Here is a 21,954-nt window from a genome sequence, read left to right as displayed (position 1 = left end):
CTTTTTACAGCTATACGTGCACTTGCTCAGCATCCCAAAACCCTTCTTGTTAGAGGGAAATGCATAAACACAAGATCTCACCACATGCTACTTTCCCACCGCTCATGCTGAATTTGTAGCCGTCGATCTTTGGTTTGCATCCTCTTCCCTCTAATTTTAAATAGCAGCAGTCATGAGTTCGACAGCACCTTAGAAAAGAAAACTCAAAAAATGACCACTTGAGCACAATAATCAGATTATCATACTTATCCATACACTCCATACTGATACTGATGTACTGAACCTAACACCAGCAGCTACACCTACCTTAGCACAAGCCAAAAAAGGAAAACAAGTGGCATTGGGAAAGTTGATTACATTGGAGTTCTAAGTGCCCCTTGGGGTGGGGCACTGAGAGCTCAATGCCCTTTTGTGGGCCTTGCAAGAAAGTTCCAATATAGGTAAATAACCCAATAAAATAATTTTAACTGCATCATAGCAGTTAAATAATTTTGAACTGCAGCATAAAGGAAGATGCTTCTTCCTGGTATACACACTTCTCAACTAAATCTGATACACTAGAATAGACTAAACATTTTAACAAACCTTCTATTTTGAGAAGTATGCAAAATTCCAGATGTAGAGCACTAGGAATAAATCATCTTCTAGAACCTTATGTCCGCTACTGTAGCTACTAGCAGGCTGTATTTCCCGGACAGAACAATTACAGGGCTCATGTGGCTCTCCTACAGCAGGACCTCTTAGGATCCTTGGAAATTAGTGGTCAATGTAGTTAGCCCTCAAAATGAAGTGCATCTCACCTAGGCATCCTTCACTTCCTGGGCAGATGTGGCCAACCAGTCTCAGGCTAAAGTTATTATGGCTTTAGTTATAATGCAACGCATCAGCTACACTCACAATAAAGAATGACGGTCCAACAAAGGGTGTGTTTACGCAACCTTATATTACTCTCTCATATTTATAATATATAGTTTCAATATTAGCAGAATTGAAGTCAATGTAAAGCAGAAAACACATCCCAATATACCAATGTAATATATCAATGACACAATTACCCAGTCATGTCACATTGAGAATGATAATCTCATGTGAGTACTGGACTGTAGTTAATGCAGATTTTAAGGGTATTTGTTTTTTTAATTATTGTTTTAAAATGTATATGTCTTACTTAAATGTATATGTTTAAATTGTTTTATTATACAATACATATTTACACTTGGGATTTAAAGTGATGTAGAGTTTTACTTTATTATTTGTTTATTCGTAATAAATATATTAAATTAGGCCCATAAATATTATAAATTAGAATACTTTCTTTTTTTTTAAACCATAACCTTTAGTTGTTTTCCCTATTCTTTACCATAGGGAGATCCCCACCTCAGTTGTGGAGATCTTGACAAATAGGTGAAAAGTCAATAGTAGTTACTTTACATTAGTAACTTATGTTGCAAGAAGCTCCATTCCCTCGCTTGATGGGGAGAAGACATGTAAGTCTACACCTTTGTACAAATCTCCACAAAAACATGTGATTAGAAGAAAAGTGGAGCATTACATCTAGGAGTAGGAATAATTATACACATGATAAATACACACGAATATTTACCTTAGTGAAATGGGTGCATTATCTACAATACAATGCACTGAGTAGACTTTGGGTCAGAAACTTTTTCAAGATAGGATGGCTTTCTTGTCTACCTTAGTCCGCTGTTCCATGTTCAATGGTTTTACTCTCTATTGTTGTGTTTTTTTCTCATCCCAGGAGCATTTCCTCTTTACAGTGTGTATGGTTGCAATTAATAAATGTTTGTGAGAAAAGTCTGCATTTCGACGCTGAGTACACCAAGAGGAGTAAAAGGAACGGAATTTACTCCACCCAGTAAATGCTTATACGCTTGGGTGAAGTTTTTGCTGGGCAGGCAAATACCTCATAGTCCAAAATTTTCTTTAGAAAAAAAATTATTGCAAGTGGGATCTGTGTATATTGAAGACCAAAGACGACCTTCATCAGGATTTAACACACATTTTCCCTCAGTTTATACATTGATCCGCCTTCACTGTTTATCTGACTGGTGAATAAAGACTTCTTTGGATGCCAACCGACTATATAGGATTTTCTCACGCCCAAGTTTTGGAGTTGTGAGAAACCCTGTGCATCATACTGGAATTGAGGCCAATCATTTTGCTGTATAGATCAAATGAATAACATCTCATATTGTGAGATACTTCATAATTTACATTATAATTGAGGCTTATCATGTGCCCTTTTTTGACTGGATTGTCTTAACACACATGCCCGCATTGGTATCTGGCCAAATAGAACGGATAGAAGCACTGACAAAGTTCCCTCTGGCATAAAATCGGGAACGAAACGCATTGGCTGTGTGCCTGTTTTTAAAAAAAGATCTATTGAATAAAAGGAAATAACCTTGGAATAACACTTCACGTTGTCTTTACTGACTCCACAATGAGTGCACCTTCCATTCCAGACTAACCTGCCTAAAAATACCTGTGCAAAGCTATGGGGTGTGCTGTAATTATCACATTACTCATAATTAGGAGAACTACAAAAACTCGCATTTAGAGAGAAATCGGAATTTACGCTCCAACACCCACAGTCCAAAGAGTCAGAACTTCAATTTAAAATTAGATCCTCTTTGTTAGACCAGCCATCCTTAGGGTGGTCTTCCCCCAACTTTTTGCCTACCTTTAGGACTCTGAGCACTTTACCACTGCTGACTAATGTTCAAGTGCATGTGCATCTCCCCTTAAACATGGTGACATTGGTATATACCTGGTTGCATTATTAGTTTACCGGTACGTTCCTTGTAAAGTTGTATACCAAATACACAGGGCCTCTAATCTAAATGCTTCTAGTGGGCCTGCAGCACTTATTGTGCCACCCCCACAAGGCCACCCCCACAAGAAGCCTTTCAAACTTGTCTCAGAGCTGCCATTGCAGGGCCTGTATCTGCAGTCCACTGCCACATCGACTTGGCTTTTAAAACCACTTGCCAATCCTTAAACTCCACTTTAATTACACGTAGGTCATCCCAAATGTAGGACCTAGGGAGCCCTATGGGCAGGGTGCTGTGTAACTAAAAGTTAGGATAAGTGCTTTTACGTTTTACATTCCTGGTAGTGGCAAACAGCTAAATTCATTTTTCACTTATGTGAGGCCTACTGCTCTCATAGACTAGCATTGGGAATTCCTTAACATACTTTTAAGTTGTAATTCCTGATTAGAAATAAGTAGATAAATCATATTTCATATCTTTGAAATGGTAATGATAAATAAGTATGCGCGTAAAATCCGTTCCGCTCACGGAATTTGTGGATTTTCGGCAAATTCGCGATCTGCGCATTCTCGCAAATTTGCCAAAAATTCGCAAATTCGCACACAGCTGATTTTTTTGCTTGGTGGCACTTGACAAATACAATATTGCTTTGCGCGGCGTTCACTTACCGTCATTCAGCGTTTGAAGAGTTGTTTTTCTCCATTTTTGCGTGTGCTGCGCCATTTTGGATCTTGCTGCGTGACCCCGCGGGAGTTTGTCAGCCGCGATTACGTCAGCGCGCCCGCCACCTTGCACAGCGAGAGTTTGTCAACGCGAGTATGTCATAAAGGCTCGTGATCACGCATCGCGGGAGAAAACAATTGCGAACACGTAGACGAAGCGGGCAGCAACAATCTCGCACTCGCAAAATTGTAAAATTTGCAATTCTGCACAAGATATCCACCAGCAGGCAGCATAAACCTTCTGAAAATGATGATTTTTATCAGAATAACTCCTCAGGTTGATATTTGCCTGCACTTTTTTTTGCAAGGAGTCCATTTTGGGGGGGGGGGTGGGAGGAAGGAAGTGCCCCACAGTCTCCAACTTCCTGTTCCTGTCCAGCAGGCTCCTCCCAGTGCTTTGTTCATGTCCTGGTCACTTTGATTTGGATCTTGACCTGGAAGGATTACTTTTTGTGGATGCTGCTGGATATTTGGATTTGAGGCCTTTTTGACTTTCTTTGGATCACTTTTGGATTAGAAATTTTACAAGTAAGTTCATTTGTTTGTTTGGGGCATCACAGTTGCTGCAACTACAATTTTGGAACTTTTTCAGAACATTAAATAAAATATATTGTGGGTAGCCACAGTATCCAGTAGGAACAGGGTTAGTTATGGGTACATGATACCACTGTTTTGATGAATTTCAACATAATTTAGGGCATGGATGGCATTGGATTGTGGTGCTTTTTGTGTGTTTTTCGATTTTTTGAGGTGGTGTTGGGGCCTTTTGCCCAGGGGTACACAGTGGTGCATGTACTGAGTCTTTCTGTGGGGTCTCTTTAATGTAAACATCATGGAGGGCATGGATGGCATTGGATTGTGGTGATTTTTGTGTGTTTTTCGATTTTTGGGCTGCTGTTGGGGCCTTTTGCCCAGGGGTACTCAGTGGTGCATGGACTAAGTCTTTCTGTGGGGTCTCTTTAATGTAAAAATCATGGAGGGCATGGATGGCATTGGATTGTGGTGATTTTTGTGTGTTTTTCGATTTTTTGGGGGGTTTATGGGGCCTGTCAATGTGGGTGGGGGCCATTTTGAGGACTGGTACAGGCAGGGCCTGGCCATGTGGTGGGGGTCTAGGGGCCATTTTGAAGCCAGGCAGTGTGCTTTGTTGTGCCATAGGCCTGCACCCAGTCTGCCATGCTTTCATCCATTATTATTATGTTTCTTATATAGCGTCTGAATCGACCCCCGAAGGGGTATCTCCGCTCTTGCTTTGGGAACCCGTCCTGGCTTTTCCCTGTGAGATAGCCCCTACAGGGCATCCCCAAGGTGAAAGCCAGGCATCCCGCCACGGGGGGCCGTTGTGGAGATTAAGCAAGCCTAATGCCCAGAGTTGCAGAGTGTGAACCCATGATTAGGTCAGGCACCGAAGCGAGAATTATCGAGTCCATGGACATTTGAGCTCAAGACCCTGTCGCGTCGGGAATTGAACCCTGGTCCCGGGTCTGACCTCTGCTTCAGGGTCTGCCTGCTCTAACCAGTGAGCCACACTTCTCCACGCCCAGGGGTACTCAGTGGTGCATGGGCCTAGTCTTTCTGTTGGGTGTCTTGAATTTGAACATGATTGAGGGCATGGATGGCATTGGATTGTGGTGATTTGTGTCTGTTTTTCGATTTTTTTGGGTGGTGTTGAGGCCTTTTGCCCAGGGGTACTCTGTGGTGCATGGACTGAGTCTTTCTGTGGGGTCTCTTTAATGTAAACATCATGAAGGGCATGGATGGCATTGGATTGTGGTGATTTTTGTGTGTTTTTCGATTTTGGGGCTGTTGTTGGGGCCTTTTGCCCAGGGGTATTCAGTGGTGCATGGACTGAGTCTTTGTGTGGGGTCTCTTTAATGCAAACATCATGGAGGGCATGGATGGCTTTGGATTGTGGTGATTTTTGTGTGTTTTTCGATTTTTTTGGGTGTTGATGGGGCCTGTCCATGTGGGTGGGGCCATTTTGAGCACTGGTACAGGCAGAGCCTGACCATGTGGTGGGGGTCCAGGGGCCATTTTGAAGCCATGCAGTGTGCTTTGTTGTGCCATAGGCCTGCACCCAGTCTGCCATGCGTTCATCCATTATGCCCAGGGGTACTCAGTGGTGCATGGGCCTAGTCTTTCAGTGGGGTGTCTTGAATTTGAACATGATTGAGGGCATGGATGGCATTGGATTGTGGTGTTTTTTGTGTGTTTTTTGATTTTTTTGGGTGGTGTTGGGGCCTTTTGCCCAGGGGTACTCAGTGGTGCATGGACTGAGTCTTTCTGTGGGGTCTCTTTAATGTAAACATCATGGAGGGCATGGATGGCATTGGATTGTGGTGATTTTTGTGTGTTTTTCGATTTTTTGGCTGTTGTTGGGGCCTTTTGCCCATGGGTACTCAGTGGTGCATGGACTGAGTCTTTCTGTGGGGTCTCTTTAATGTAAACATCATGGAGGGCATGGATGGCATTGGATTGTGGTGATTTTTGTGTGTTTTTCGATTCTTTGGGGTGTTGATAGGGCCTGTCCATGTGGGTGGGGGCCATTTTGAGGACTGGTACAGGCAGGGCCTGGCCATGTGGTGGGGGTCTAGGGGCCATTGTGAAGCCAGGCAGTGTGCTTTGTTATGCCATAGGCCTGCACCCAGTCTGTCATGCTTTCATTCCTTATGCCCAGGGTTACTCTGTCAGTGGTGCATTTTATTGGTCTTTCCATTTTTGGGGTGGGTATAATAAAAATGCTCACTTGCAAACTATTAATTGAAGCGCTACATATGCAACACTTATTTCACTGATGTTCCTCTGGCTTCATTTGCTTGTAGGTGCAGAAAGACGAATCATCAGCCTCATAGTTCCTCATCAGTGCCAGGAACAATCCTGCTGCGGTGTGTGCAGCACAACGTCACGTGTGGCCACAGACAACTATGCAACTTGTGCAACTGCGGCCTGCTGTTCTGACATCTGAAGAAGATGGCCCCAAAAAAAGTTGCCTGTAGCTCCTCTAGCAAGAAAGTTGCCAGTAAGGAGCGGAAGAAGCAAGTGGCGCCACTTACCAAGGAGACTGGTGTGCCAACCGCCGCATTTTGTGGGAAAAAAGTACGCCTGCAGCAGCAGTGGGGTCTGCTGGGGACCAAGCTGGGAGCAGCACCCCCGCTCCATTGGGCTCAGTGCCACCACCACCACGCCAACTTAAGTCCAAGCCCTTGAGTGCTGCAGAGGCAGCCAGTATAGTTGTTCAATCACCATCGACCAGTGATGTTGACTCATCGCAAGAAAGTAGCAGCATCCCTCAATCAACACAGGTTGTTGTAACTCATCTGACGAGTGTTCAACAACCACAGCCGCAACAACATCCACATGTGCAAGTACAAGCCCAAGTACATGTGGAAGGAGAGGCGGCGCAAGGAGATGCGCAAGCAGAGCTGCATGGAGCGGCACAAGTGCCCACAATAGTTGTTCCTCCCGAAGTAGGGGCATATCAGGAAATCGACATTCAAGCCGAGGTATCATTTGAGGAAGCCACTCCTCCTGATCATTCATTGTCTTCCAGATCCCTAGCAAGGAAAAGATCAAGGATGGTGTCTACATCTTCTTCAAGCCCCCTTCCTTCTGATGATATGGATGAAAATTGGGAACCACCATGGCCGTCTGAGAGTGAGGCACACCATGATCTGACAAAGGTAGCTAAGCGTAAAAGGAAGGTCCCCGAAAGTCTCATAGTTATGGAGTGTGATGATGACTCTGAACAAGAAGTGGCGTATACTCCTGCTGATGAAGACTCTCACGACGACGATGCAGTCATCATAGACGTCACTCAGCCTCAGCGGGCATGCAGCAAACAGACATTTTTACCCTAGCCCGAAATGCTGCTGAGCGTGATGTTGGCGACGTGGCAATGGGACCACCACCAATGCAGTTAACTAGTACACCACCACCTACCGCTTCCATATTTTCTCGCCAGAAAGGACCTCCATCCACCTCGACCTCCATTTTTTCAATTAGTGGTGCTGTAAGTGCACAACGTAGTAAATTTCGGCAACACACATCCTCCACTTCATCTGGCATTAGCATTCCCAGTATCGCCTCCTCTGCCCTCCACAGACATTTGAAGTCCGCAGTTTGGGACTTCTTTAGTGTTAACCCAACAAGGGAAAACCTAGCCATTTGTACCATTTGTAAGCTTCGAGTTAGTCGTGGTAAGCTTGGTTCCAACTATGGTACCGGAGGCCAGAGAGGTCATCTTGAGAGACAGCACACTGTTAAATGGCATGCGCACCTAAAGGAGATCAAGGCAGCCCGAATTGCAAGTCACAAATTGTATCTGTTGATGTTTCATCTGATGATGACGAGGAGGAAGAAGCGTCAAACATTTCTTCACTTACACCCAGTACCCCTGTCAGCAGCACACCCCCTGCAAGATATATGAGCCACACTAAGAGTGTGGGAGAGAGTGAGACACCAATGCGAAAAAGTTCATCATCACTGAGCGTAACTGGGTCGAAGAAGTCATTATCATCCCGTAAAATGGTCCAGCCCACCATTAGAAGCATGTTGTTTTCAGATGCGCCATTTGAACGCAACCACCCAATGACGCGTCTGTATAGCACTAAGCTGGCTAAAATGCTAGCGCTGGACCTTCTCCCTTTTTCTTTTGTGGAAGGGGTGGGTTTTCTTGAATTAGTGGCAACGCTCTGCCCTAAATGGAAGGTTCCTAGCCGGGTCTATTTTGCCAGAGTTGAGGTTCCAGCACTACATGAAGATGTGCTGGAGGTGATTGGGGCAGCTTTGCAGAAGAGTGCTGTTCACACTGTACATCTGACAACAGACATGTGGACCAGTTGCCAAGCCGTTGATTACATGTGCATCACTGCACACTGGGTCTCTTTTTCAGGGGTTAAAGCAAAGGTAACCGCAGGTGTTGACACGGACAAAGTTTATAAAGCTGCTCGGAAACATGCAACACTAGCCATGTTTGCCATGGAGAAAAATCATACAGGAGAAAACATTTTGCATGAGTTTAACACAAAGGTCTTTCAATGGCTGTCCCCAAGAAAACGCATGATTGGTTATGTTTCCACGGATAATGGCGCCAGTGTAGTTAAGGCCATGGATAAGGGTAACTATTTCAGAGTGCCGTGTTTGGCGCACTGTATACACCTGGTTGTTAAAAAATTCTTGAGTGAAGAAAGTCCAGTGTGCGAGTTACTGACCACCTGCCGAAAAATGTGCACACATTTCAACCATTCTTTTAAGGCACGGAAGCAGCTGAGGTGCCTGCAACATGAACGTAAACTTCCAGTGAAAGCACTCATCCAGGAGGTGGTAACACGTTGGAACTCAACCTTCTACTTGCTCGAGCGTCTGTATGAGCAGTATGCGGTAGTCGATCAGTATTTCGTTACACTGGGTACACCTATGATGGACCTGAGGATACAGGTTGAGCAATGGAAGCTAGTTAAAAGCCTGACAGACATGCTTCGTCCTTTTCACGCGTGCAGTCAGCAGGGAGGACTGTAATTTGGGAAAAGCTATCCCATTGTTGGGCATGCTAGAGCACCAACTGAAGGCGGTGTCTTCTACGTTTCAAAAAGATGGAAAGCAAGAAGCATTTGACTTGGCGGAGAAGTTATTACAGCGCCTACTTTGCGATGAACGTCTTCAAAAGACCCACACAGAACAGCATTACATTTGTGCTACTATTCTGGATCCACGGTACAAAAAGGTAGTGGCAGGCAGAGTATTCTTTCCTTTTGATGACGCAGATGTTACAAAGTACAAACATTGGCTAGCTGTGTCAGCCAGTCGGTTTGAAAGAGAACGGCAGGAAATTGAAGGAAAAGGCAGTACATCAGCAGGCCATCCGAAGTCAAAAAAATCCAATTCAGCATCTGTGGCTGTGGCAGAAGTGAGTGATTTTCCCTCTCAGCCGTTAAAACGACACCAGCAACTGTATCATCTGCACCAGACACAACAGTAACATTGTGTGAAGAAGAGGATTAGCTAACTCAGCTTGGGTTTGCTTCTCAAAAGGCCCCAGTAAAAAGTAAGCAAAGTGGAGGAACCCTGGAGAACCTTGAGTAGATGGTGCAGGACTATCTGAATGACTCAACAGAGGTCTATGTTCATGATGACACACTGGCGTATTGGCATGGGAAAACAGAATTGTGGCCAGAGATCACCAACCTGGCTATAAATTACTTGTCTTGCCCACTCACAAGCGTGTCTTCTGAACGTGTTTTCAGTTCTGCTGCTGGCATTGTAACTTCCCAAAGGACCCGCCTCTCGCCCAAAAATGTGGAGAGGTTAACAATGATCAAGATGAATCAGCACTTCATACCACCAGATTACAAAATACGAGAATGCACGCAGGAAGAAGACGAGAAGGACACCAACTTAGATGAGGGAAGTTCTTCTCTGTTAAGTGACCTACTCCCGTCTGAATTCGCAGAGTTTGAGGACAAGCTCTTCTTCCCTGAGACCGAGCCCTGAAAATGAGTCAATGAATCACTAACTTTCTTTTTCGTCCTTATTCACTTTTATTCCTGTGTGTCTGTCTTTCTTTGTTTTGCAAAATCTATATTAAAAAACTTTAATCACCTAATCACAAAAACAAGTCCATCAGCAGAACTGTCTTCACTTATTTGCTTATAGATTTGAAGGTGCCACAGTCTGCATTCCTCAGGTTCACAAGTTCACAAGAACATGCTCCTCTATCCTCCTCCTCCAGACTCCTATTTCATTCAAAGCAGATGGCTGGATTATGCCCAATGAAGAAAGACCCTGCACTTATGGGGGTGTTCTACTTCTTTGCGGGTGAGTTGACTGGTCTGGGGCATTGCTGTGAAGGTCTAATACCGGATAAAAGTGGTTTGGAGAAAATCGGAGCAGTAAAAGATTTTGTGCTTTTGATCACTTGCCTGTCTTTGGAGTGCTGTTTGGCGGGCTTTTAGGTTGTTGGGGTGGGTTTTGGGGTCTGGGAGCACTGCTGGCACAGTCTAATGTTGATTGCATTTGTTTTTCAGGAAATCCATTGTGGAAAAGGGGAGTTAGGGCCTAGCTGCACAGCGTATTTGGACTGAATTGAGGGTAGTAGGCCCATTTTTACTATTTGCCTGTTTGGGGGTTTTCTGCTTTTTTTGCGGGTGGCTGCAGGGGTCTGGGGCCATTGCTGGGAATGTCTAATACGGGATAAAAGTGGTTTGGACAAAATCGGAGGTGATTTTTTGTTTTGTTTTTGCTGACTTGCTTGTCTTTGAGGTGCTGTTTGGGGGGATTTCAGGTGCTTGTGGGTGGGTTTTGGGGTCTGGGAGCACTGCTGGGTATGGATACTTTTGATTGCAAGAGGTTTTAAGCAAATCCATGGTGGCAAAGAGAGTTAGGGCCTAGCTGCAGAGCGCGTGCGGAGTGATTTTAGAAATTTGCCTGAAAATGTTTAAGTCCCCATTTTTGTAGTTTTGCTTTTTGGCTGTTTGGGGGTCTTCCACTTGTTTCTGCCTGGGTTGACGGGTCTGGGGCCATTGCTGGGAATGTCTAATACCGGATAAAAGGGGTTTGGACAAAATCGGAGGTGAAAATTCTTTTGCGTTTTTGCTGACTTGCTTGTCTTTGAGGTGTTGTTTGGGGGGGGTTGGGTGTTTGGGGGTGGGTTTTGGGGTCTGGGAGCACTGCTGGCACAGTCTAATGTTGATTGCATTTGTTTTTCAGGAAATCCATGGTGGAAAAGGGGAGTTAGGGCCTAGCTGCACAGCGTATTTGGACTGGATTGAAGGTGGTAGGCCCATTTTTGCTTTTTGCCTGTTTGGGGGTGTTCTGCTTTTTTGCGGGTGGCTGCAGGGGTCTGGGGCTATTGCTAGGGATGTCTAATACTGGATAAAAGTGGTTTGGAGAAAATCGGAGGTGAAAATTGTTTTGCGTTTTTGCTGACTTGCTTGTCTTTGAGGTGCTGTTTGGGGGGGTTCCGGGTGTTTGTGGGTGGGTTTTGGGGTCTGGGAGCACTGCTGGGTATGGATACTTTTGATTGCAAGAGGTTTGAAGCAAATCCATGGTGGCAAAGGGGAGTTAGGGCCTAGCTGCAGAGCGCGCAGAGTGATTTGGGAAAAATGCCTGAAAATTTCAAAGTCCCCATTTTTGTAGTTTTGCTTTTTGGCTGTTTGGGGGTCTTCTACTTGTTTCCGCCTGGGTTGACAGGTCTGGGGCCATTGCTGGGAATGTCTAATACCGGATAAAAGTGGTTTGGACAAAATCGGAGGGGAAAATTCTTTTACGTTTTTACTGACTTGCTTGTCTTTGAGGTGCTGTTTGGGGGGTTTCGGGTGTTTGGGGGGTAGGTTTTGGGGTCTGGGAGCACTGCTGGCACAGGCTAATGGTGATTGCATTTGTTTATCAGGAAATCCCTGGTGGAAAAGGGGAGTTAGGGCCTAGCTGCACATCGTATTTGGACTGAATTGAAGGTAGTAGGCCCATTTTTGTGTTTTGCCTGCTTTTTTGCGGGTGGCTGCAGGGGTCTGGGGTCATTGCTGGGAATGTCTAATACCGGATAAAAGTGGTTCGGACAAAATCAGAGGAGAAAATTATTTTGCGTTTTTGCTGACTTGCTTGTCTTTGAGGTGCTGGTTGGGGGGGGCTCCGGTGTTTGTGGGTGGGTTTTGGGGTCTGGGAGCACTGCTGGGTGTGGATACTTTTGATTGCAAGAGGTTTGAAGCAAATCCATGCTGGCAAAGGGGAGTTAGGGCCTAGCTGCAGAGCGCGCAGAGTGATTTGGGAAAAATGCCTGAAAATTTCAAAGTCCCCATTTTTGTAGTTTTGCTTTTTGGCTGTTTGGGGGTCTTCTACTTGTTTTCGCCTGGGTTGACACGTCTGGGGCCATTGCTGGGAATGTCTAATACCGGATAAAAGTGGTTTGGACAAAATCGGAGGGGAAAATTCTTTTACGTTTTTACTGACTTGCTTGTCTTTGAAGTGCTGTTTGGGGGGGTTTCGGGTGTTTGGGGGGTAGGTTTTGGGGTCTGGGAGCACTGCTGCCACAGGCTAATGGTGATTGCATTTGTTTATCAGGAAATCCCTGGTGGAAAAGGGGAGTTAGGGCCTAGCTGCACATCGTATTTGGACTGAATTGAAGGTAGTAGGCCCATTTTTGTGTTTTGCCTGCTTTTTTGCGGGTGGCTGCAGGGGTCTGGGGTCATTGCTGGGAATGTCTAATACCGGATAAAAGTGGTTCGGACAAAATCAGAGGAGAAAATTATTTTGCGTTTTTGCTGACTTGCTTGTCTTTGAGGTGCTGGTTGGGGGGGGCTCCGGTGTTTGTGGGTGGGTTTTGGGGGTCTGGGAGCACTGCTGGGTGTGGATACTTTTGATTGCAAGAGGTTTGAAGCAAATCCATGCTGGCAAAGGGGAGTTAGGGCCTAGCTGCAGAGCGCGCGCGGCGTGATTTTGGAAATTTGCCTGAAAATTTCAAAGTCCCCATTTTTGTAGTTTTGCTTTTTGGCTGTTTGGGTGTATTCTACTTGTTTCCGCCTGGGTTGACGGGTCTGGGGCCATTGCTGGGAAGGTCTAATACCGGATAAAAGTGTTTTGGATAAAATATATGGTGAAAAAGATTTTCACTTTTTATAGTTTTCGCTCTCTTTTGTGTTTTTGGTGGCCTGTTTGGGGGTTCCTGGTGTTTGGGGTGAGTTTTGGGGTCTTGGACTACTGCTGGGTATGGATACTTTTGATTGCAAGAGGTTTGAAGCTAATCCATGGTGGCAAAGGGGAGTTAGGGCCTAGCTGCAGAGCGCGCGCAGAGTGATTTTGGAAATTTGCCTGACCTCCTGCTGCCGACCGAAACTCAGCACAGGAGGCCTGGACAAAGGTTTTCCTGTCACAGAGAGGTGTCACACCACCCCAGACAGGAGATAGTGGATTGTAGCAGGGAGGTTTGAAAGAAAACAGACACTGCCTGGGGAGCACAAGGCTTCCCCTTGCATAATCCGGCCAAACCGGTTCTGGGGCACACCAGCCCCAGTCCCAGCCTGGCCTGGACCAAAGTGAAAGGGGTGTATCCACCCTCTTCCTGGGCCCCACCCATAGGAGGGGACCTAGCAGGTAATCCAGCCCCCTAGATTGGTATAAGAATGAGAGCAGTGCCCAACGCACTCAGATTATCCTGATGAAACATTTGAAATGAAACTCTGGACCCTTCGACATCCTACTCGACGTAGAAGACTGAAGAATCTCCCTTGTGGTCAAGGAGTGACCACCCTGTGCAAACAGGCACCATCCAGTACCTCAACCTCTGCTTTGTTGCATTTCCCGCCGGAACTCGAGTGACAGAGATCAACGAGATTAAGCTTGCCTGGCTTCTTACAGCCCGATCCACAGTCCCTGCAGAGCTGAGACCCGTAGAGGCGACCGGAAGCGTGGGGCACACCATCTTGAAAAGACCACAAGACGCTGACTGTGCAGCCCACGAGTGACCCTTGAAGCTGTACACCGGGGTTTGAGAAGCCCCAACCCTGAGCCACTTTTGCACTGAAGCTCACCCCTCTACACTCGACGAGTGCTCCGTGGGGCCCTTCTGCTTTCCTTGGCTCAACACATTGGCCCAGTCACTTGCTAGCTGGCTTGTGGCCCCTGTGCCAATGAAAACTGAAATATGACTTGTGATTCTGGTTGCCTTAGATTTGCACCCGCTCCTCTGAAAAGGAGCACCTGCTCTGACCCTCCTGGTCCAAGTGAGAAGCAATCTTCTAATCCCGCGTGGATTGCTCTTGCCAAGTGTTGTTTGCTCCGATCTTGAAGCCGACAGCGCCGACGGTGAGAGCCTGCATGGGACAGCTCGTGACCTGCTCCTGGATGTCGCAGATACCCCAGAGCCCACGTGGCAACGGAGAGAAGCTCCTCAACAACCACCTGATTGCGCCCAACATTGCCTGGTTCCGTCCTGGTTCCACCCTGGTCACTGCTGAGTAGGATGGGATGAGGATTCTCCTCACCATAAAATCCAGTTTAAAACTCAACCAACTGCACAAAGGCAGTACCCAGTTAAGTAAGAAGCTAAAGAACAAGTCAGGGAGATATTAGATCAATTTGAATACCAAGGGGTGATTGAAACATGCACCTCGTCAATGAACAATCCTTTGTTTCCTGTCTCCAAACAAGACAATACATATCATCTAGTTTTGGATTACAGACATTTAAACTCTTGCTGCAAAGCCTTTGTAGTGCAAAATGCACACAGTGCAGCACTATTGAATAACATTGTGCGTAAAAAATATAAAACCACACTAGATATTACTAATGTTTTTTTCTGTCAAAACATTGCACCTGAATGCAGGTACTTGACAGCTTTCTCAATTATGGGGACACAACGTCACTTCTGTCGTCTCCCCCAGGGATTCAAGAATAGTCCGGGGTTATTTTCAGCTAGAGCAACAGAGTTACTACAAATGTATGATGATGAGGCATTATCCTATGTCAATGACATCTATCTAGCTGACGATGACTTGGACAGGCACTTGAACTGAGTGAATACCATTATATTTGGATTCACCTTTGAAGGGTATAAATTCAACTTTAAGAAATCAAGCATTGCCAGCCTCAACGTCCATTTTCTAGGATACGAGTTATCAAGTAAAGGCAAAAGCCTGGCAGCCAACTTTTTAGAAAAGTGTGTGCTGCTTCAACCTCCAAAAACACTGAAAAACTTATTGTCAAATCTAGGTTTCCTAAATTTCAGAAGAACATACATTTTAAATTACGCAGAAAGGGTTGAACCTCTCTACGAATTAATCAAACCTGATTTCAAAACAACTATTTGGACTCAGAAACATACAGAAATTTGGCGTTCAGTGCAAACAGACATGTTAGCAACAACACATTTACAGACACACATAAACGTACGCAATCGTGTAATCTGAATCATCCCAGGAAGATGCGGATTTACGTACTTAACCTTTAATGAAGGTGAAAAAGTACCAATTGCTTATAAATCACACTTGTACACACAAGCTGAAAGGTGGAAACAATGGGTTAACTCTCTTGCTGCAACATACAGTGAATAAATTTTTGACCCCTACTTGAACACTCAAGAATTTCTACAATACGAACAAGAATGTCCTCTGCTTGCTGAGATTCTGCCTCTAGAAAGAGTACGATTGTATAATTTATAAAGACGTATCAGCACAGCCCGCAATTGAGGGTAAACAAGCTTATAGTGCTGCGTACGCGATCATTAAAGGTCGCTGGCGTGATGGTAAATTCCGACCTATGGTGACAAAAACACAATCTCTCGGAGACTGTACAGCTCAGCGAGCTGAACTACAAGCATTCAATATGGCGCTTGACAATACTGATCCCGAATTCCCCACACTCATAGTGTGGGATTCCTATTACTGTGTTCAATCTTACAATGAATGCTTGCAGAACTAGATTCAAAACGGTTTCAAAGATGCAAAAGGTGGCACAATAAAGCATAAGTTGCTTTGGGAACAAGTAGTTCCGTTACAAAAAGAACTACAAAAAACTCACGTGATCCATACACTGAGTCATCAACGTGATGGCGTTCACGTTGCAGGGAATTCATTGGCTGATGAAGCCGCGAAGGCAGCTGGGCAAACGGCTTCTGTAGCTGCAATCACTCGTTCAAAAACAAAAATAGATGGCAAAATAATGCTAGTTGTCAATGCCACAAGCAAAGGCAGCGGTGCAACGTTACCTCAAAAATATCCACTTGAATATTCATACATAATTGATGCCAACTCTGTTCCTTTTGCTCGAATCCCTGGAGTGGGGGATAAAGTAATTCCAAACAGGAGACGTAGAGTAGCTTTGATACACGAAGCACATTTGGGAGAGGGTCTGATACATTAAGGGATCTCTACATCTATACTTGAATTAAAGGAGACGTACTGGTGGCCAGGAGAGAATGCCCGCATTCATGAATATCCAATTATTTGCCATGACTGCAACAGTGATCGCAGCAAAGAACGCCGCCAGATACCTGACTACAGTGTAGCCAGCCCAGTACAGACACCTTTGTTTGACAGCATTAGACTATCTACATGCAGACGCCCCTATGGACAAATGCAGTCCCACAACTATTAGGACAGATTCATTTGGATGTGGCCTCAGCGCTCAGGTGACGCCCTAACTGTCATAAAAGATTTGCGAGTCCTTATCGGCACATATGCAGTCGGCATGCTACATTCTGACCAGGGTCCTGCGTTTAGATCCAAAGCTTGGACGGAGGCCATGGCCAAACTGAGCGTTGCATTGCGGTATTCTAGTCCATTCCACCCTAAGGGAAATTCTGTAGTGGAGAGAAAAAAATGGGACATAAAGCAATCTACAACAGCTGTGGCATTATGCTCGCGTGACGGGTGGGTCAAACTTCTAATAAGTGTCCAACGTAGTCTAAATAATCTGCCAAGAAGTTCTCTGGGTGGAATCACTCCATATGAAATCCTTTTTGGTACTAGAATGATTGCCCAGGACCTTGATCGTCACACTTCAGTGGTAGAAAAAAAACCTTTTCATATCAAAGACCATTTGGCTGTTTTGTAGGACTTAAATGAAATAAGGAGAAGTCAAAGCAACACATTGTAGAAGCCAATGACCACTGAAGGGGAACCACCCATCCCAGCAAGGCCTGTATGGATTCCAAAGATTGGGGATCTAGTCAGAGAAAAGATCGCGGATAAGAAGGAATTTGGGTCTTCTTACAGACAACCAGTACCTGTGCTAGCAATCCACGGAGCAAGAACAGTGTTACTGCCGCCCCTTGCTGGAAAAAAGTTGAACAGGTTTGTTTCTATCCACATGGTGAAACCACATCATGTGGCCCATCATAAGTAGTAGGCCAAGTGGACTCCAAAGATGTAGCAGACGACCAAATCTGGCTACTGTCCAAGAAGTACAAACTGAGAGACTCATCACCTTTGAAGAATATGCAGTGCAAAAAGAAGGACTAAGCAATAAAACCATGGAACTTGTGCCTCTTGAGATCCAAATAACAGTTTATCAATAAACACCTGTCTCCAATGATATAGCATCTGACTATACTAATATGACAAGGGATCTAATAGCTCTAGTGTTTTGAAGAAATCCTGATGCAATACCTACCATTGACAGAACTGCCTCTGGCTATTTCATTAACTTTGATATGTTTTCCGAGGATCCCAGTGAGCCTCAAACAATGTCAGCATAAAGAACTTTTAAAGAACAAGCAACATCTTTGGTCCTGCAGAGCTGTTGAAGATTCCACACCAATTCAAGATTTCCTTGAGTGACTTTGTTTCACCCAGCACATTTTCTGATGATTGGGACTTTGAGACTGTTAATAATATGATGTCAGACTTAGAGATGTCTGCAAAATTTACAAAACATGAATACTTAGAAGGTTCATCAGATTATGAACAAATGTACTGTTATAATCACTATGGTCATCATTATTTGCACAAATCTGCAAACCCTAGAAATTTTTTCTTTTAATCAATGGGAACATTTTCAAATGCCACCGACGGGTAGCTCAAAAACATTCTATGAACAATTTCCATACTTCTCAGGTTTTAATGTCTCAAATCCAGAAACATTTTACTTTAAAAATGTTAATAAGACAGGAAAGAAAGTATGTTGACTCATACTAAGCAAATTTATTCTGTGGCCTTTTATGCCCAGCTGTCCACATTAGGTTTTGACTTTTGGAGAGACAACATTGAGACAAAAACTGTCTGGGGCACAAAAGACTGGCAGGTCCAGGGAATAGAAGCTTTATTTTGAACCTGCATTATCCCTGAACAAATAATGTTTTTGAATGACACTGTCCAACAGACATCCTGTCTTGGCCTAGCTAAGATAAAAGATTTGAACAAACCGTCCATACCTGATAGTAAAAACACTACAGAAGGAGGGCTCGACGTAACAACAATTCTACTTAAAAACAGAAATGATCCTGATTGGAAGAAATGGTTAATCTGGCCCACAGACACAAACAACTGTCAAGATAAATTCCTGAAAAAGACACAAGGTTTTACATTCACTAGGCCAGATCCAAGATATGTCCAGAGACAACACCCCGGGATAGTTAAAAACATACAGTGTGGGACAACTGTGCCTTGAGTGGCTACAAAAGTTCACACTAACAGAGGTAAAACAGCACTTATCTTTACTTAAAGATGGCGTTGGTTTAAGGGACTTCTTATAAGGACCAACTAAACCGCATCATAAACGTTTTATATACGCTGGTATATATGCTGTTTATAATGAAGCTTGGAAAGCGACACAAGCAGAGACTGCAGAACGAATACGAGAAATGTGATCGCATTAATTTAGAGAAATCTCTCTCTGTAGTTGACAATGGGTTAACGGCTCTGTCATCCAGAATGTATTCTTTGGACAGCAGAGTATCCTCTGCCATAAACATAATGGAGCAGGACTTCCTCATGCTACAGCATGGACAGTCGCAATTGCGTTCTATAATGCTTTTAGGCTGGACATTACAAAATATTCGTTCTGGATATGTGCCATGGCGTCTAATCAACACCACGTCATTGTGTTCTGTATTTAACCTTACACATAAACAAATCACTTTGGCACAAAGAGGAGCAGACTATATGGTGCTGAGCATTGAGAAACTAGAAAGATTACCATGAACTGTTTCAAAAAAACCTGCAACAGAATGGCTAATACACGGGACAATCACTCTGCCTGTCACAATTTTCCATTTTCAATATTGCTTGAAACAAATACCAGCTGGCATATAAGAAAGGTTGGGTAAAGAGGACATGAAGAACCTGGGAATTACCATATGCACACAGATGTTGGAGTGGGGGAAAAGAAGTATTTCTTAGTGGTACAAACTGCAAAAGCGCACTAAGCTGTACACTTTTATGTCAGGGTATTAACTTACAAGGGGCCTGCGATGGTTCTGCGACCAACTTATCCTGCCACCTGCAAGGTTCTCCAGCTACAGTGATAGACCCAATTTTTAGGCAGCTTTTTAATGGAAGCTATATTATGTTGAATGATCACAGCTGCTGTGGAATGTTGCCAGGAATAGCCTATCTCATAACTGTGTCAGCCAGGGTCACTTGCTGTATGCAAGTATTGTTTCCTAAAACTAAGACAGACGGGGAGTCGCCGTTATGGCTTTAACTGAACATCTCTTCTATACAAATTGGTACTTTAAGCAGAATGAAAGCCATTCTTTTACAAAAAACTGTGCCACTGACCTCATCCAAAGACACGTATGAACTACAAGTTGCAAGGTCCTCTGCAGAGATACATGCCCTTTTATCGACAAACTGCCCTATACATTTCGCAGAAATGTTAGGTTGTATCTTAAACATGTCTGATACCAGTGGTAGTATACATGTATTTAAGACAGTTTTTTCGGGATTGTTAGCACCATTTGATGCAGTCTTCTGCATATTTCCAAACTTCATGCACTCTGTTAGGCGGCCTGCCTCTCATTTTGGGACTCGTAGCAGGAATACTATTCTTCATCCTTCTGCTCCGATATGGGAAGTCCAGTCACCAGTGACAACCAGATTACCTTAGGGAACACTCTCCTGCAATAAAGTGTCGTGAGCGCATGATACAGATTCTTGGCTTGGCTCGTTTAAGAGATCTGAATACCACGTGGTTTCTATCATTCCGACCAATCTGGCAAGATTGCATCTTACCTGTTCTACGATGCCTGCTATGTGGAGAAGAATGCGTGTTAGACATCTGTCTGACACTCCCATCAGTCCTGCCAACGGATGTTGATAATATGCTTGGATCGGTAACGGCTCATGCATTGTGTTGTCCCCAGCCGCTACCAATCCTGATGACGGCATTCATTGAGGTCTCACTGACGCAAACTTTTGATGGTGAAATACGTGGATCGACAGGCACACAGGTACCATCAACATCTCCTTCGATCATTGCTAATGCGGCTAACGCACACGGTGATGCTTCATCGGTCTACTAAACAGAGTGTCTACTTAACAGAGTGGTCCAACTTTCACCTACTGTGGTAGACAAATTCTTTACCAGCTTAGAAGATTTGATGTTTTCCCCAACAAATGAGACTGACTTTTGAAGTTAGCACACAGCGTTTTTTGGTACTCTGCATTCAACCTTCACTTTTCAAAACAAACTTCTAACTTTGGAACCCTATTTTTCCATGATTTGACTTTTTTCCAAAATTGAACTTTTTTTTTGTTGGCACAAAGTAAATCTGCTAAAAGTAGAACAATTCCTAGAGAACAAGAATTCTATGAATACTTCCAAGAGACAATATTTGATCTTGTCCACAACCAAAACAATTTGTATATTTTGTCATGGAATGGTCTCAACCATTTTCTTCTGTATTTAAGAGCCATTTAATAAATGTAATTTAATGATTCATTCGGATAGCATTTCCAATGTCATACTATATGCTTTGAATGAAAACAATGCTTTTAAAATGCGTACTATATCAAAAAAGGGGGTTTTACCTATGCCTCTATAGATAATTTTGCATAAGCACTTAATGCCAAACAAAGGGAAAAAGACAATTGATTAGTTCACCCAGACATTTGATGTATGTCATTTATTTTTTAAGTTATATGTTTAGCATATGAAGGCAGGAGGATACATTATCAACTTCACATTGAGCCCCATATTGAGCCAAGCATAATTGTTTGCAGAAAAACAAGCAAAAAATGAATATGTACAGTTAATGTGTAGAAACAAAATAGAACATAACAAATAAATGTGCATTCATAAAGAATTATAACAGAGAAATAGAGCAGTTACCACAAAAACAGTACGCAAAAAACAATTTTCATCAATTTGTATGAAGCATTTCCGGGGTGTAACCCTTATGCATTACCACCCCACATTCCTGTTACCATATAACTAAAGTTCATGTATTTTCACAACAGGAATGGAGACAAAGTCAATTATTTCCACAAAAAACAGAAGTGACTTAGTGCCGACGCGTTTCGAATCCCAATGTCTTAATCATCGGATTCTCATCAGGGCGGGGAATTATATCCGCAGGTACTGTTTTAAAGAAAGAAGAGGGAATAATTTAAAAAAGATTCATCTCTCATAGAGAGTAAGATTGCTGGTAAATTTTGACGCATCAAGGAATGCAGCATACCTTATATGACCAATTAATTTTTGGTATTGAAATCTCTTAGTCAGAATGTCATCAGAGCCGTGGATGTCAACCTGCAGAAGAGCGGGGGTGTAGTCATGAGTTTTAACATAATAGTATGGGGCTGCCACTGGCTACTTAGAAAAATGGAAGGGATTGGTTTTACCTTCAATTCAGGTGCATCCGCACCAAAAATCGGGAGGCGCCCAAGCAGTTGTAATGAGTTTGTGTCCCAATGTTCAGTCCCTTGTCAGATTCTACAAAAAGGAAAATTAAGTCGCTCTTAATGTGGGGGCTGTTTTGTAACAATAACACACCCAGTAAGAAGAAA

General features: G+C 43.9%; 1 protein-coding gene across 1 annotated transcript in view; it reads right to left on the bottom strand.

The window, feature by feature from the left end:
* Positions 1-21,954, bottom strand: part of LOC147711498 (phospholipase A2, membrane associated-like) — a 242,854-nt gene that overhangs the window by 165,971 nt on the left and 54,929 nt on the right. The window contains exon 3 of the mRNA XM_086920194.1: positions 82-188. Within this exon, the coding sequence (XP_086776320.1) occupies positions 82-188 (107 nt within the window). The remainder of the gene's footprint in view (positions 1-81; positions 189-21,954) is intronic.

This window comes from Lissotriton vulgaris, chromosome 5 (assembly GCF_964263255.1).
Source record: "Lissotriton vulgaris chromosome 5, aLisVul1.2, whole genome shotgun sequence".
NCBI lineage: Eukaryota > Metazoa > Chordata > Amphibia > Caudata > Salamandridae > Lissotriton > Lissotriton vulgaris.
This window is presented reverse-complemented; position numbering and strand designations above follow the sequence as displayed.